The following is an 18332-nucleotide window of genomic DNA, read 5'->3' on the forward strand; positions in this document are numbered from 1 at the left end:
ACACATGTAAATTACAGTAGTTTGCAGTGTATACGGGAAACATTAAAACAGTTTAACATGTGCTACATGGACATCACTGTTTACAGCAATAAAGGGGAGAGAACACTTACTTGGGGACAGATATACCCACACGGTCCAGATTTTACAGCATCAGTGCAATCTATATTACAGCTAGTTAATCAGTTTAAGAATTGTTCCCAAATATGTCATGTTTCCAGCCCTTGGAGGTTCATTCCTACAGATTTCAACTACTCCATCCATGGGGACCAAAAGCAGCCAGAAACACTGCACAATTTTAAAGTAATAATATGTCCCCTTACCTGGGCATCCAGAGCCCTCTTGTAACACTGTGTTTCTTCCATCTTATCTTTTATATATTTGGCTCTTTGCGCAGCAAGTCTGGCAGTTACAAATAAGAGAAGGTGAGGGCACAGTTTCTTAGAGTCTTTCGTAGCACAGATTAACATCAACAGCACGTGTTTAATAAATATTAATAGGAATAAGAACCTGATAAACAAAAAGCGATACTTTTTTCCTTCCAGGAACTTTTACTTTAAGAAAGAAAAAGAAATCCAAATCCATAAGCTAGTAGACAAGGACAGCTGATGCTGTTGCTAAGTTACTTCAGTTGTGTCCAACTCTTTGCGACCCCATAGACTGTAGCCCACAGGGTTTCTCTGACCATGGGATTCTCCAGGCAAGAACACTGGAGTGAGTTGCCATTTCCTCCTCCAGGGGATCTTTCTGACCCAGGTCTCCTGCATTGCAGGCAGATCCCTATCGCTGAGCCACTGGGAAAGCCCGCAGACAAGGACAGACAGGTAGAGAATAAGCAACTGACCAACCATATTTTCCAAATGCACTGCCAGTAAGTCAGGCACCCCTTCTCCCCCCAGGCTTAAAAAATCTAGATAGGAAAGCAGAAAATGTCTGTAACACAATAAAATGATTCATCACAAGATTCCTTTATAAGAGTGATCTTCCTATTGTAACACGCATCTATTTTATGCCACCTCCACATGATCTGTAAAATGAATATAACAAAACATATGCATTTTCTAGAAAACAGCTTTTTGGCCACAGAATCTAGCTGCTTACTTGTTTTGGAGGTCTCTCTCTCACCCCAGCAGCCTCCCTAATTTCTCTCCAGTAGCAGAAGTGTATCCCCTCTAGCATGTTTGAACTCTGTGGCCCTGGCCCTAACCTAGGTCTCCAATAGCCCATGCAGGACCAATCAGATTCTTTCCTAAAAATTTGGAATTGAAATTCATCCAAGTGCCAGCTGGAATACAGACAATGTCACCTAAGGAGCTGTGGATATTAGCAGATGGAAAGCGTTTTTTACAAGGATTTTAGACCCTGGTTTCAGCCCTCCTGGGTCTCCCATACATTTCTGCCCTTGGGTTCCACGGGACCCCCCTTCTTAGTTATAATAAAACTCAGCTTTGCCTTGTGGTCATCTGGGAATAATGGAATGAAGCCTGCTCAAGCAGGTCCTTTCTGCCATCTACAAGGATTAGTGACCACAAAACAGTTCAAAATGGGGACTTTCCTGGTGGTCTAGTGGTTAAGAATCTGCCTTCCAATGCAGGGGACGCAGGTTGGATCCCTGGTCAGGGAACTAAGGTCCCAAATGCCACAGGGAAGCTAAGGCTGCAGCCCTAGAGCCTGCATACCACAGCTAGAGAGAAGCCCACAAACCACAATGAAGACCCGATGCAGCCAAATTAATAAAGTTTAAAAATAATATCTCACTTAAAAATACAAAATGATACTCTGTAATCAAAATGATTATAAGCAGCCATTGTTACTATAATGGTAGTTATAATAATGCTGGCTTTTTCTCGTTTCTAATGAAGTGTTATGCTATGGTACTGGCTGCTAGCTGGGTTAATGCGCACAGCTGTACTAACTGGACTGCCAGCGATGATTCAATCCTACAGGGGAAGAAGTGTCCCATGAACATTCCAAACCCGTCTTTTCGGAGACTCACTCCTCTGTGAGCTGCACTTGTTCCAGGCGGTCCATCAGCTCTCTGTTTTGCCTTTGCTTTATGTCCTTTTCCCGTCTGTGATCCATTTGTTTCAGGAGACTTTGGGAATACTCCTCTTGCTTAAAAGCATTAATCTCAGGACTGAGTGGCCGTTTATCAAACAGGAAGGATTTCTAGAATGAAAGAGAAGCAACTCATTTATTCTAGAATCATAAAAAGCATCAAAGAAAGTGAAAGTGAAGTTACATGGACTGTAGCTTACCCGGCTCCTCCGTCTATGGGAATTTCCAGGCAAGAGCACTGGAGTGGGCTGCCATTTCCTTCTCCAAAAAGCATCAAAGAACAAAGGTAATCATTCAGAAAATGTCAACCAGAAAACATTAAGTTATCATATTTGCCCAGTCTTCAACGTGGCAAATAGCTAGTGACCCACAGATTAATACGAGCACACTTAAGGATGAATCTGAATAGTACTGACCACAGCCCCATAACAGAGAGGGAGATGAAAAAGGACTTCAAGTAGTAGGTCCTCCACTTGTACGTACACATTCGTACTGAAAGAAGGAATTGAGTGAGTGCAGAAGCATCAGCAGGAATGCAAGGGGGTGGAAGAAGGAGAATATAGCACCTACTTGGGCCTGGCCACTCTCAACACAGGGAACCCAGCCGTGACCAAGAACAGAGACCAACAGAGAGCCTCACTCTCACTGATCCCACACGCTGGTGCCAGAGACAGCCAGTCAACAAGGAACAGTGCACAGATAATTTAAGAAATTAATGTGTGCTATGAGGGCTTCCTCACGGCTCAATGGAAAAGAATCCACCTGCCAATGCGTAAGATGCGGGTTCCATCCCTGGGTCAGGAAGATTCCCCTGGAGAAGGAAATGGCATTCCACTCCAGTATTCTTGCCTGGGGAATCCCATGGACAGAGGAGCCTGGTGGGCTTACAGTCCTTGGGGTTGTACAAGAGTTGGACATGACCTAGTGACTGAACAGCAGCAAGGTGCTATGAGGTCTTTGTCATAGCAAGTAACTGGATGGGAACGGGGTTAACTGGTTATTAGGGAAGGCTTTTATTAAGGTGGTAACTGGGTCACCTCCACTGCAAACATCAGGGACCCATACAGAAGGAAAGCAAGTGCAAAGACCCTAGACGAAAACAAGCAGAAAGAAGGTCTACATGGCTGAGGCATAGTGAGCAGGGGGAAAACACGGCAGGCGGGCTCAAAGAGAGAGGTGGGCCAAACCAGGGGGATGTGAGAGGTCAAGGTCAGGTGTTTAGGCTTATTTTAATTCAGTGGAAGGCCATTAGAGGCTCTATACGGAGAATGATCTGTTCTGGTGAACAGTTTTAAAAGATCACTTTGGCTTCTAGGTAGAGACTAGATTGTAGGAAGGCAGGCAGCGAGCCTAACTAGGAAAGCATCACAAAAGTTGGACCTTCTAGAAATGCAGCTTGGGCTAGGGTTGGATACCATTGAAGGTGAAGAGATGCTGGATACATTTTGGAGGTGAAGGCAAGTGGGCTTGAAGATGGCTGGATAAGGGGGGACGGAGGAGAAGGGATCTGGGATCACTTTAGGTAAGGGTGCATGAAACTGTCTGGCTGGTGATGCCACTTGCTAAAATGGGAAGGCTGGGAGAAGAACAGGTTGAGAAGGGGAATCGAAACTTCTGTTTTGATCTGTTTCACTTTAAGCATCTACAGTTATAACAAAGAGGAGATTCAAATTGGGCAGTGATAAACATATAATCTGAACCTTAAATATACCTAAGAGGAGAGAGAGATCGGGCCTACAGCTCAAAAGCATGGTGCTCTCTCTTCCTCACTCCCTGCTGCCCCTGACCGGAAGGTTTTGCCTCCATTCACTTCTTGACCTAACTCCTGTATGCCAGGAAGTCTTCCCAGATCTCTGGTCTCAGTTAAGTGACTCCCTTCTCTGCCCTGTTCAAAGATTTATCATAGCATTTAGTTTATCACACTCTTGTCTCTTTAAATCTGTTTCCCCCATTATCCTGAAATGTCTTTAGAGAGGGACTTTGTCTTATTCTTCATCCTTGTATTCTTAGCTACTGGTACAGTGGCCAGCACAAAATGAAATGTCTGATGTTAAATAAAGAAAATCTATTTTATTAGGTGTACATCCAGAGTGTCACATTACCTAGATAGTGAGGTAAAAAGAAGCAAGAACAAGCAGAAATAAAGGTGGGCACATCATGATTGAAAACAATTAATGGCAAGGCAGGTGGCTGACCTCCATCTGAAGCTGGACTTCTCAAACTTATTGCTTAGTCTTTCAGTCGTGTCCAGATCTTTTGCGAACCCATGGACTGTAGCCCACCAGGCTCCTCTGTCCATAGGATTCTCCAAGCAAGAATACTAGAGTGGGTTGCCACGCCCTTCTCCAGGGGATCTTCCAAACCCACAGACTGAACCTGCATCTCTTACATTGGCAGGCAGATTCTTTATCACTGAGCCACCTGGGAAGCCCCTCTCAAACTTAAGGAAGCTACAAATCACCTAAATATCTTATTGAAATGTAGATTCTCATTCTGTGAGGTGTGAGGTGGCACCCTAGATTCTGTATTTCCAGCAAGCTCCCGGGAGATACTTGTTCTCTATTTAGATCATCTAATCCTGGGGCAGGAATTAATATACTGTTCTCCTAACCCCACCTCTCCCAGGTCCCAGCTGAGAATCACCATCTGGGACAAGCACTGTAGTGACCCACAACAGGGACTGTATTGTGAGCGTGACATGCAGAGGCAGACAGTGGACCACTCCTGCCTTAGAAGGAAACTTCACCCCTGCACAGCCTTACCACTTTTTAAAAATGGCACAACATGCAATATGAGTAGACCCCAATGCTCACAACCAGGGCAGGTATCAGCAACAGAAATTTTGAATAGATTCTTACATAAAATTCAGGTTTCTCATTCTTGTGGATCCGTATAGCTTCAGCAACTCCAAGATTATAGGCGGCATTCTTTTGATTCTGTTCTCTACTAGCCAGATTTCTCATCTTTGAAAAAAAAATCATTACATGTTGAAATAGAGTCTTTAAAAATTTAATTCTACTGCATTAAAATAACCCAACTAAGGTAGAAACCTGCCTTTGGGAGGTAATGGTACTTTCTGATGTGTTTATATATTTTTTTTAAAGTGGGCTTTTGTTTCCCATTCTTGGACTCTAGGCACCACTTCTACAGGGATCGTAAGAAGGAAGGAAGGTTTCAGGAATGGTTCCCTATGATATCGCAAGAAGGCCGCAGAGCCAGTTATTGAAAAGTTCAGAAATCAGGACAGAGCAAAGATGAAGGTGCCATTCCATCTTTACTCAAGACAGGCCATGAACCTGAAGGGAGAAGACTTGCCTGGGGTTATATTTCATGATAAATCAAAAATAAAGCCACATACATCCAGGAATTCCACCTTTAAAACTCAGTCCTCAGGGAGGGGAAAAAAATCAGTAGCAGGTGCAAACACCAACTACATGGATATTCATCCCCGGGCTGTTTATTATTAGTGAAAACTTGGACATAACCTAAGTTCGAATTCAGCAGTAGGTAAATGATTAAATACACTACCATCAAGCTACACGCTGGAGCTTTTTAAATGGCCTTTGATAATCATGTTCTCCTGCCCCATGTTAAACATTCCTTAACCGAGGTGCGGAAGTACCTGCTCTTTGAAGATAGTCTCTTGGTCTTTCAACACGAGATACTCCTGGATGAGTTGCTCATCTTCCATCTCTCTCCTCCTCCTCTCCTCGGTGTAGTACAGCGGGGAATTTCGCTGTGCTCGTTGCAAGCATATGTAACACATTTCCTATAACATCGAGTTTTAGGGCAAATTGACTTTTACCTTTTACTTTTTTTGCTCTGCATTTCCTTCCCAAGCTCTCCAAAGGCTAGGGGTGTCAAGAAGTATACTTCATAAAAGGATGTATTCGTGATATTATCCAAATGGGATTTTTCAGAGAGGGCCCCACAAATATTCCAGAGGATTTATTCAAATCTTACTTGAACAGATGTGTTTAAAGCAACTGAAAATTAAAGATTTCCCAGACGTATTTCTGTTAACTAGTAGATTTTGACTAGTAGATATATTTATCACAGTCCCATTATAGGTCCTGTGTACTTAAGCCATACCCGTGTATTAAAGAAAGAGCAATTCCTCAAATTCTCTTTGAGAAACAGAAGTCAGAAGGAGATTCTGTCTGGGCTCTGTTTCTTTGAAGACACTGTACCTGTCCTGCCCTATGATGGTCCTTGCAAGAAGTGCCTGGAGAAATTTTAGGCTTCATTGCATGATCATTTTTCAGTCCACCTGGAAATGATGCACTATAAAAACAAGGCAACATTAATTAATATTAATATATAACATCAATTATAATCAATGATGAATGATAATTTTAGAAACAAGTATAAATATAAGAGGGCTTCCGAGATGGCACGAGTAGTAAAGAACTAGCCTACCAATACAGGAGACATAAAAGATGCAGCTTCGATCCCTGGGATGGGTCGATCCCCAGGAGGAGGGCATGGCAACCCATTCCAGTGACCCTGCCTGGAGAATCCCATGGACAGAGGAGCCTGGTGGTCTGCAGTCCATAGGGTTGCAAAGAGTCAGACGTGACTGAAGTGACTAAGCATGCATGCACAAATAAATATAAGAAAATAAAAAATATCTCAGCAGTTTTCTTTAGAGTATCTACATGTATAGAGATTAAAAACCTAACCTTTATATCAGATAAATTTGGGTTCAAAACCCGGTTTTCCTTATTAGAAGCTGACTGGCATTAGACAAACTGGGTAATTGTACAAAGTCTCAGTTACCAATTCAGTGAAATTGGGATAAAACTTACTCATTCTACAAAAATTTATGGAGTTTTACTAAGTGTACTGCTCTCAGCATGGGAGAGGCACTGAAGAACAAAACACACATACCAAAAAAAAGCTCTGTCCTCATGGAATTAACATGCTGATGGGAGTGGACAGTTAATAAACAAGATGAATGAATTATATAGTCTGTTCTATGGTGATAAATACCATGCAATGCTGGAGGAATGGAGTATTAAATCATGAATACAATGGCCAGGGAAGTTCTCACCAGAAAGTTGACATTTGAGCAACTTGAAGGCAGTAAAAGAATAATAATAATCATATATCTGATGGAAAAGAATCTAGTAGAGCAAATGAGTGCTAAGGACTTGAAGTGGGAGCATGTCTGTGTTCAGTGTGGCTGGAGGAAGTAAGAGAGAGATCAGAGATCAGGCAAGACATTGAAGGCCATAGTAATGACTTTAGCTTTCACCCTGGGTGAGAATGGGAGCCATCGAAGAATGAAGAGGGAGCCATTGAGAATGCAGCCATTGAATGGGAGCCATATCCAGTATTAGCAAAGCTACAGAGAACACAGCAGTTCTTCATATTTCTGTTACTGGGAAGATAATTTTTGGTATTATCTACTTGAGGGTAACTGGTGCATGGTGCATGCATGCCAAGTCATTTCAGTTGTGTCTGACTCTTTACAGCCCCATGAACTATACTACACCAGGCTCCTCTGTCCATGGGATTCTCCAGGCAAGAATACTGGAGCAGGTTGCCATGCCCTCCTCCAGAGGATCTTCCCGACCCAGGGATCCAGCCCACATCTCTTACATCTCCTGCTTTGGCTGGTGGGTCCTTTAAAACTAGCACCACTTCAGAAGCCCTGAAGATGATTGGTAATGCATATCAAAAACATGAAAAATGGACTTATCACTTATCTCTGAAATTTCACTTTAAAGCTTCTTTCCTATAGAATATGCAGGTGTGTGCAAAGAATTATATGATTATATTTGTTTCAACATTTATAAAAAACTAAAAATCATCTATGTATACAGGAGATTTGTTAAACAAAAGGTTTAATAAATGAGATGAGAAATCATTTGTTTATGTTTTAGAATATTTAAAGCCATAGGGAAATTTTCACCACTTAAGTTGTTAAGTATAGCAAAGGTTCATATGATATAATCTCAGTTTTCTTTAAAATGTATGTACATGTTTAAAGTATAAATATATGTCCGTGTTATAATATATATGCATTGGAATGAAGGATATATACTCATAACATTACAGAAAACTTCTTCTGTTTGGTGTGCTATGGGTGATTGTTTTTGTATCTCTTGCTTTTCTCATTTCTTCTAAAATTTCTTTGACAAATGCATATTACTTTAGTAATCAGCACACAAACAAAAACAAACAAACAAGAAAAAAACATTGGTTGTTTGGTCAACTTCTATAGGAAAACTTTACTAGGAATCACTAATAATTAGGAATTAGAATCCCAAAGGAAATCAACCCTGAATATTCATTGGAAGGACTGATGCTGAAGCTGAAGCTCCAACAGTTTGGCCATCTGATGCGAAGAATTGACTCATTAGAAAAGACTCTGATGCTGGGAAAAATTGAAGGTAGGAGAATAAGGGAACGACAGAGGATGAGATTGTTGGATGGCATCACTGACTCAATGGACCTGAGTTTGAGCAAGCTCTGGGAGTTGGTGAAGGACAGGGAAGCCTGGTGTGCTGCAGCCCATGGGGTTGCAAAGAGTCACACAAACTTAGTGACTAAACAACAACAAAGCCATGTTTGGCAAAAATGCTTTCCAATTTGATCTAAACATGAACCTGTATCATATTATAATATCCACACACAGAAAACAAGAGAGGCTTTCCCGAATTCATAAGGGAAGTTAGATGTTTCTTCCTCTGTGCTGTTTTGTTTCCACCTCCGTGGTAGCATTTATCCTACTGAATCATAACTTATTACTCTGGTTTTCCCACAGGTTGTGAGTGCTGGTCATCATTACCACCTTCATCACCTGGCATGCAAGTGTATGTTAGATGCTAGAATGTGGCATTAGGAATAGTGGATGAAGGAATGAATGAAAAAATGAATGCTTATTTAAAATTCCCTACATCAAGAAAGGGCGTGAAAATATATTTAGCAAAATGCAACAGAAAAAAAATACCCAGTGCATTACCTTTCAAGGTTCATATTCTTCCCACCACTCCCATTCTGCTCCAGTTTATTTGGCAAACGGACATTTGTCCCTTTGGCAGAAAAGACAGCCGGTCTATCTTGAGCTGTCTTGGGTGATAAAATCTCTGTAGAATGAATGAAAGCAAGTTTCCTTTTAACTCTAAATCAGTGGTTTGTACGTAACACAGATTTTAAAAACTCATAATTTTACTTGGGAAAATTTTCACATAAAATGCACTTTCTCATTTTAAATTATTGTCCCTTGGCCCTAGTGTGGTTAAAATATCTATTTTGCTGTATACTTATTACATGTAAAGGCTCTGGCTGGGCACTTTAAAAAATACAAGAGGCAAGTCTCTGCCCTTGAAGATCTTTCAATAAATATAGTTGGAGAGGAAAAATAAGATACAGACAGAAAACACAAGAGCTCTCAGTTGTGGAGGTCTTTCCACCTGCTAAAAATACTAAGTGTTTTATACACATTATATAAATAGCAACTCAGGACAAGGATGCAGAATATCTGAATCTCAGATAAATGGTGCCATCTTTAAGTCTGACAGAGGAGATGAAGGGAGCCAGTTCAGAATCCATTGATGAGAGAAGTTTCCATGGAGGAAGTGAAATGTGAAAGGGCTACTAAGAGAAATAGAGACACAGACATAGAGAACAAACATACAGACACCAAGGGGGAAAGAGTGAGGGGCGGAAGGAACCGGAAGACTGGGGTGGACATATCCCAATACTACTATACTATGGTACTATACTATGTACAAGAACTTCCCTGGTGGCTCAGACAGTAAAGTGTCTGTCTACAATGTGGGAGACCCAGGTTCAAGCCCTGGGTTGGGAAGATACCCTGGAGAAGGAAATGGCAATCACTCCAGTATTATTGCCTGGAAAATCCCATGGACAGAGGAGCCTGGTAGGCTACAGTCTATCCGGTACTAATGCTACTACACTATGGTACTATACTATGTACTCCAGTACTAATACTACTACACTATGGTACTATACTATGTACTCCAGTACTAATGCTACTATATTATGGTACTATACTATGTACTCCAGTACTAATGCTACTACACTATGGTACTATACTATGTACTCCAGTACTAATGCTACTATACTATGGTACTATACTATGTACTCCAGTACTAATACTACTATACTATGGTACTATACTATGTACTCCAGTACTAATACTACTATACTATGGTACTATACTATGGTACTGTACTATGTACTCCAGTACTACTGATGCCAAGTATAAAATAGATAATGAATGAGGACACACTGAATAGAAGAGGGAGTACTACTTAATGCAATCACTGTGGTGGCCTGAATGGGAAAGAAGCCCAAGCAAGAGGGGATATATGTACAGATACAGCTCAGTCACTGTGCTCTTGAGTAGAAACTAACACAACACTGTAAGGCAACTGTACTCCAATGAAAATTAATTTAAAAAGAAAAAAAAAAGGTTGATAAGAGGAGGGTAGGATTGGGATAGACTGTAAGAAAAGGAAGGGAATTCCAGGCAGGAGAAGAGTGAACAAAAGCTTGAAGTCAAGGAAGAGCAAGGCATGTTAGGAGAAGATGAACAGACAATTTAACCCTAGAAAGAGTCCATAGGAAACTGACAAGTGAAGCTAAAGAATGAAAGCATCTATCAGGCTAAAAGCTGATGTGTAATCCTGTAGGCCACACGTCACAAAACCAACATTCACAAGCCAACATTTACCCATCGATAAATGTTTTGTTTGGCCTAGTTAGTATTTTTTTTTGAATGTCAATTAGTAGTGAACACTGGACTCAGTGGGAGAAGGCAAGAGTGGGATGATTTGAGGGAATAACATTGAAACATATACCTTACCACATGTAAAAGAGATGACCAGGGCAACTTTGATGCATGAAGCAGGGCACTCAAAGCTGGTCTTCTGTGACAACCCAGAGGGGTGGGGTGGGGAGGGAGGTGGGAGGGGGTTCAGGATGGGAGGGGACACATGTATACCTGCGGCCGATTCATGCTGATGTATGGCAAAACCATCACAATATTGTAAAATAATTATCCTCCAATTAAAATAAATTAAATAAAAACAATTAATAGATTTCACAAGTCAGGATCTCTGCTTCTCTTGAAAAATCAGGCAATTTGCTACCACTTGGCTGACATTTGCACTCATCTCACATGCTAGTAAACTAATGCTCAAAATTCTCCAAGCCAGGCTTCAGCAATACGTGAACCGTGAACTTCCAGATGTTCAAGCTGGTTTTAGAAAAGGCAGAGGAACCAGAGATAAAATTGTCAACATCTGCTGGATCGTGGAAAAAGCAAGAGAGTTCCAGAAAAACATCTATTTCTGCTTTATTGACTATGCCAAAGCCTTTGACTGTGTGGATCACAATAAACTGTGGAAAATTCTGAAAGAAGTGGCAATACCAGACCACCTGACCTGCCTCTTCAGAAACCTGTATGCAGGTCAGGAAGCAACAGTTAGAACTGGACATGGAACAACAGACTGGTTCCAAATAGGAAAAGGAGTACGTCAAGGCTGTATATTGTCACCCTGCTTATTTAACTTATATGCAGAGTACATCATGAGAAAAGCTGGGCTGGAAGAAGCACAAGCTGGAATCAAGATTGCCAGGAGAAATATCAATAACCTCAGATATGCAGATGACACCACCCTTATGGCAGAAAGTCAAGAGGAACTAAAAAGCCTCTTGATGAAAGTGAAAGAGGAGAGTGAAAAAGTTGGCTTAAAGCTCAACATTCAGAAAACGAAGATCATGGCATCTGGTCCCATCACTTCATGGGAAATAGATGGGGAAACAGTGGAAACAGTGTCAGACTTTATTTTGGGGGGCTCCAAAATCACTGCAGATGGTGACTGCAACCATGAAATTAAAAGACGCTTACTCCTTGGAAGGAAAGTTATGACCAACCTAGATGGCATATTCAAAAGCAGAGACATTACTTTGCCAACAAAGGTCTGTCTAGTCAAGGCTATGGCTTTTCCAGTAGTCATGTATGGATGTGAGAGTTGGACTGTGAAGAAAGCTGAGCGCCAAAGAATTGATGCTTTTGAACTGTGGTGTTGGAGAAGACTCTTGAGAGTCCCTTGGACTGCAAGGAGATCCAACCAGTCCATTCTAAAGGAGATCAGTCCTGGGTATTCTTTGGAAGGAATGATGCTGAAGCTGAAACTCCTGTACTTTGGCCACCTCATGCGAAGAGTTGACTCATTGGAAAAGACCCCGATGCTGGGAGGGATTGGGGGCAGGAAGAAAAGGGGACGACAGAGGATGAGACGGCTGGATGGCATCACCCACTCGATGGATGTGAGTTTGAGTGAACTCCAAGAGTTGGTGATAGACAGGGAGGCCTGGTGTGCTGCAATTCATGGGGTCACAAAGAGTCGGACACGACTGAGCGACTGAACTGAACTGGCTTACATTTCCACAAATCAATAATCTGCTAGAGGAATAAGTCTCCAAGTATATAGTCTGGCAACCCCTGGGAACCCCTAGGAGTCTTTCAAAAAGTCTTTGAAATCCTAGGATTTTCCTCACATGCCCCAACCAAAACAATATATTACAACAGATTGTATGATGACACAGATATGAAAATCTGCTATCTTCTATAAATCCAGGTGTCAAAGATGTAAAACTACCACTCTTCATTTTTCATAAAAAATATTGATACATGTCTCCCTACCATGTGACATCCAGCCCAGTTCATGCATTTATGTTACCTGCCTAGATCTTCCAGGCAGCTGAGTTTTGAGTAGTGGGGAGTCAGCAAAGAGATCACAGTCTAAAAGTCTGAGTGTCATAAAATGGTTAGGGTGAGATACAGGATTCCAGGAATAGGAGATGTTTGTTAGAAGAATACAGTGATTATTCATGAAATGAACTTTATTTTGACCATCAGAGTTGCTAAGCAATATGGTGTGGCTCACAAGTAGTAAAGAGGAACGGATTATACCCAGAAATCAATGACCTACCTGGGACACCCTCTTCTTTGTCTGACTGGTCTTTTAATTTGTCCTTCTTCTGTTCATTCTGTCCATCTTCTTCTGCAATGGTCTCCATAGGTGGTTTGTTCTCCATCTCCTTGAGCTCAATCCTGGAATGAGCCAAGATGTGTCCATAGGCAAATGTGTAAAGCCAAGTTAGCTGATGGATTCTGAATGAAATAAGCTTACGTGCCTCAAGGAGGAGAAGTGCTTTTATTCGCTGAGTATGAATCATGGACTCATTCTCTTTGAGGTTAAGCCTGGGAGCCAACCAAGACCCTTTCCAACCCAAAGAAGCTCTTATATAGATAAACTGCTCTGAAGGCCTGGATTAAAGTTTTTGGGTTTTATTTCAGCTTGGATTCATTTGTCTTTTCTAGCTCTGTAAGCAGATGCCACAGTCCTGAAACAGTGGATGGTGGCCACTGGATAACTTGGAGGCATGGATTCAGGGACTGGTAGGCAGGGTATGCCCAGAAGTGAGCACTCCTCTCCTCCCTCTTCCTCCTCCTCACTGCTCCATTCTCTCCCCAGGCAAAAGTGAGGGGCTTACAAAGGCGAGGGGGAAGAGGTTTATTCAGTTGATGTCAGTAACTGCAGCTTTTCTCTGGTCCCAGGAATGGGGTGCTGGGTTAGAGGTGGGAAGGAAGGGTGGGGCGGGCATGGTGCTTGCAGTACATTCAGAGGCCAAGCTTCACATAAAGGAAACGCCTACATTTGCTTTGAGGATTCGAGCCCTCCTGTCCATTGCCAGGCTCTCTAATGGACAGGACCGTCCATCTGTCCCTTAACTAACTACAATTATTTCCCTCCTGGAGTGCTTAAGCCAAACTATGTCCAAGGGGACAGCCAAATCTGCCTCCCAAAATACAATCAAAATAAAGTTATTTTGAATCCATGGATTTCTGTTTAATGGGTAAGACAACATGCTGCAGTGGAAACAGCACTGAGATAGTCAGGGGCCACGGTTTCCGACTGGGCCCCCCTGCTGTGTAATCATTTCATCTGGAAGATGAAGAGGCTGGACTAATTAATCTTTAATGCTTATTCTCCCCCTCACACTGATTATGCTGAGGTCTGTATCATATAGCTTTTCCAGGAAGGACTGGTTCCAAACCAACAAACGGAAGAGGATGTCACAGACGCCCTCCCCCTCCTCCCCTCCCCCGCCGCCAAAAAATATGAGAAAATACTCTGAGACAAAAAAAATGAGAAAACTATTTTGGGAAATAGTTTACTATTTCCCAAACTTCCTTTCCCCAAAATGCATAGTAGTTAGTGGCACAGCAATTAAGATTAAAAATATGATTAAGAGCTCATAATGGGTAAGTAATGACCAAACTGGAAATAAAACCCAACTCTCCTGACTCCTATTGAAGTGCTTTTAATGCTGCATCCTGAAACTGCAGATGTGACTGCAGCCATGAAATTAAAAGATGCTTGCTCCTTGGAAGAAAAATTATGACCAACCTAGACAGCATATTCAAAAGCAGAGACATTACTTTGCCAACAAAGGTCCATGTAGTCAAAGCTATGGTTTTTCCAGTAGTCATGTATTGATGTAAGAGTTGGAATATAAAGAAAGCTGAGTGCTGAAGAATTGATGCTTTTGAACTATGGTGTTGGAGAATACATTTGAGAGTCCCTTGGACAACAAGGAGATCCAACCAGCCCATCCTAAAGGAAGTAAGTCCTGAATATTCACTGGAAGGACTGATGCTGAAGCTGAAACTCCAGTATTTTGGCCACCTGATGCAAAGAACTGACTCATTGGAAAAGACCCTGATGCTGGGAAAGATTCAAGGTGGGAGGAGAAGGGGACAACAGAGGATGAGATGGTTGGATGGCATAACTGACTCAGTGGACATGAGTTTGAGTAAACTCTGGAAGTTGGTGATGGACAGGGAGGCCTGGTGTGCTGAGGTTCATGGGGTCGCAAAGAGTTGGACACAACTGAGCAACTGAACTAACTGGAGTGATACTTCACTTGTTAAAAAAAAAAAAAAAGAATTAAAACTACATGCTGAACACCAAAAACTAACACAACATTGCAAATGAACTATACTTCAATAAAATTTTTAATTAAAAATAGAATTAAAGTTATAATTAATTTTGCTCCTTTATAAAATTATAATACGTATCTCAAGTGGTTGTAGTAAAGATTAAATGCAAGACTATTAAGAAAGGGCTTAACAATATCTGGCAACTAGTAAGTGCTCCATAGATGATTGCTATTATTATTGTCATTGTAATATTATCATTGTTATCATTATCATTATTATATTCAGCAGCATCAGCAGCCATTGAAAACACTCACTATGCTGTTGGGGTGAAGCTATACCTTGTCTAGCCCCTTCCGTGGTAAAAATCAAATCTTAGACAACTGTTAGTCTAGAGTGCATGATGAGGAAAGGAATAGGTCAGAGGAAGGGGTGAAAGGTAGAAGAAAGCCTAGTGGATGAGAAAAATTTTACTGATACTTGCAAGGACTAAGGTTGGTGGGAGGCAGTAAGAGAATTCCCAGGGAACCAAGAGTTGGTTTTTTTTTTTTTTTTTTAAGTGTCCATTGATTTTTAACTACAGAAAGTGCATACAATAAATTCATTTGCTGGAACACAGAGAGAGAGCAAGAGAGAGCTGCACTAGATAGAGCATGAGCTAGAGAATTCAGGTGCAAAACACTGTCCAATTCCATCAACAGGTCTGCAAGGACGGCCACGCCCGGAGGAACCTATAGAGGAAAGCACTGACCTTGGAAATGCAAGCACGTTGCTGGGTCGCTTCCCCAAGTTCTCTCTGCTAGACAACACTGAGTCCACTGTGTCAGGCCTCTGGGGACAGGGAAAAAGACAGGTTACATTTGGGCTGTGGTCCAGGACACAGACAATCAGAGCCACAGGCTGCTCAAAAGCCTCAGACTACCATGATACCCTCCACTGTTATTTCTGTTTAGGGCTTAAAGTCTAGAACTTAACATCCAATGAAGAATGATCTCATTTATCAAAGAAGTCACCTTGCTTGGTCCCATCCCAATTTCATTGATGCTGCCTTTTCTCAAACCATTTCCTCCTTGGAAACTGCCCTCAGGGTTGACAGCTCCTCATGTTTAAGAGGACAGCCAACTTCTTGAAACTCTCAGGAATATGAGCAAGCTGGCTAGTTCCACTCTTGACCCAAATAACTCTAAAACTGGGTAGCTGAGAGAAGGACTTTGGAGTCAGCTATCCTCATGCTTAAATCCCCACACTACTAACGCAAGAAGATCAAACCAGTCAATCCTAAAGGAAATCAACCCTGAATATTCTTTGGAAGGACTGATGCTGAATCTCCAATACTTTGGCCAGCTGATGCAAAGAGCTGACTCATTGGAAAAGCCCTGACACTGGGAAAGACTGAGGGCAAAAGGAGAAAGGAGTGACAGAGGATGAGATGGTTGGATGGCATCATCCACTCAAGGGACATGAGTTTGAGCAAGCTCCGGAAGATAGTGAAGGACAGGGAAGACTGGCATGCTGCAGTCCATGGGGTCACAAAGAGTCAGATGTGACTGAGGGACTGAACAACAACAGCTATAAAGCTTTAGACCCTAGATATGTGGGATCAAATTCACAGGACTTTTAGGAGGTACTATATATAAGTGGCTAGCACATAAAAGCACTCCACAAATAGTGACAATTACAATTATTATAAATAATATATATTTACTATAATCTACAAATCATATTTATAATATAATTTATAAAATTATTTAATAATTGTATATTATATATAATAATCACATTATTAAATTATACTAGTATAGAATAACAGGTAAAATTATTCTTTTTGGATTAATGATGTGGTTTACAAAAGGCTTTGAAGGAGATTCTAAAGATCTAAGTTTTAAAAATATTTTGAGCTAACGCAGCATCACTGAAATTAGCACACAACTTCCTAAGAGAACTCTTCTACAAGACAGCACTTGGGTTTACGTTATGGAACGTTTAGGGAAAAAACAGTCACTCTCACAACTTTACAGCAGTTTCCCGAAATGTGTTTTACAGGTATTAATGAATATTGACTCAACCTAAAGTTCCATGATTAAATACTTACAGGCAGTTAAAGCTGCTTCTTTCCAGCCAGACTTCTCAGGTACTTTAACATACCTATGTGCTTTGGCCTATAGAGCTTTTTTTATAGGATATCCATCAAAAGCAGTTCTTTTGGAAAACTCTCCTTAAAAGGTACATTTTAGAGTACAGCAGGCCAAATGAAGCATTATCCTGTCTTTTAAACATGTATCAAAGCTTACAAAGCTCTGCATTATCCCTGAGGGTGAGAGATGGAGCAGCACTTTGGCCTTGTTTCTGATTTTGCACATCCTGCCCATGTTTCAATAAAAACGAGAGGGTGATACTCACGTGTGTGTGTCTCCACTCTGCACACACAGGGTTGGCATCCCTCTGAGCCATCCTGTATGAAGCCAGGATGTGGAGAAAACACCAAGGGCCTAAGTATGCATGATTCTCCTAAACCCCCATCCCAGAGCACCACAAAAGGATAAATCAGAAGGGAGAATTAAACCATATGTATAACATTTTCTTTCATAGCTCTTTTTTAAAAAAAAAAAAAGAAAGTCAGGCTTTTGTTCTATGGGTCACAAGATTATATAACATTCATGATAATCCAATCCATCCATCCCAAATTAGTACATTCAGATTCAATTAGTTCTCAACAAGGACCTATTTGTATATATAGCACCTAGAACTCTGCTCAATGCTATGTGACAGCCTGGATGGGAGGGGAGTTTGGGGGAGAATGGATACATGTATATGTATGGCCAAATCCCTTCACTGTTCACCTGAAACTATCACCCCAAAACAAAATAAAAGATTTTTTAAAAGTTTCACAATTTCATTCACTTAAGAATGAAATACTTAAGAATATATCTACCTAAAGAAACAAAAGACCTATATATATAAAACTATAAACCACTGATGAAAGAAATCAAAGAGGACACAAATAGATGGAGAAATATACCATGTTCATGGATTGGAAGAATCAATATAGTGAAAATGAGTATACTACACAAAGCAATCTATAGATTCAATGCAATGCCTATCGAGCTACCAACGGGATTTTTCACAGAACTAGAACAAATAATTTCACAATTTGTATGGAAATACAAAAAACCTCGAATAGGCCAAAGCAATCTTGAGAAAGAAGAATGGAACTGGAGGAATCAACCTGCCTAACTTCAGGCACTACTACAAAGCTACAGTCATCAAGACAGTATGGTACTGGCACAAAGAC

The 18332-nt window shown here is 41.2% G+C and overlaps 1 protein-coding gene across 2 annotated transcripts in view; it reads right to left on the reverse strand.

Annotated features, from left to right (window-relative positions):
- Window positions 1–18332, reverse strand: part of CCDC81 (coiled-coil domain containing 81) — a 42315-nt gene that overhangs the window by 9157 nt on the left and 14826 nt on the right. For both annotated transcript variants that reach the window (XM_061406028.1, XM_061406027.1), the window contains 8 exons: window positions 15792–15871; window positions 13029–13150; window positions 9026–9149; window positions 6246–6339; window positions 5678–5824; window positions 4914–5018; window positions 1994–2166; window positions 321–399 (listed from right to left, as the gene is read on the reverse strand). In XM_061406028.1, the coding sequence (XP_061262012.1) occupies window positions 321–399; window positions 1994–2166; window positions 4914–5018; window positions 5678–5824; window positions 6246–6339; window positions 9026–9149; window positions 13029–13150; window positions 15792–15871 (924 nt within the window). The remainder of the gene's footprint in view (window positions 1–320; window positions 400–1993; window positions 2167–4913; window positions 5019–5677; window positions 5825–6245; window positions 6340–9025; window positions 9150–13028; window positions 13151–15791; window positions 15872–18332) is intronic.

The sequence above is a fragment of the Bos javanicus genome, chromosome 29 (genome assembly GCF_032452875.1).
Source record: "Bos javanicus breed banteng chromosome 29, ARS-OSU_banteng_1.0, whole genome shotgun sequence".
NCBI lineage: Eukaryota > Metazoa > Chordata > Mammalia > Artiodactyla > Bovidae > Bos > Bos javanicus.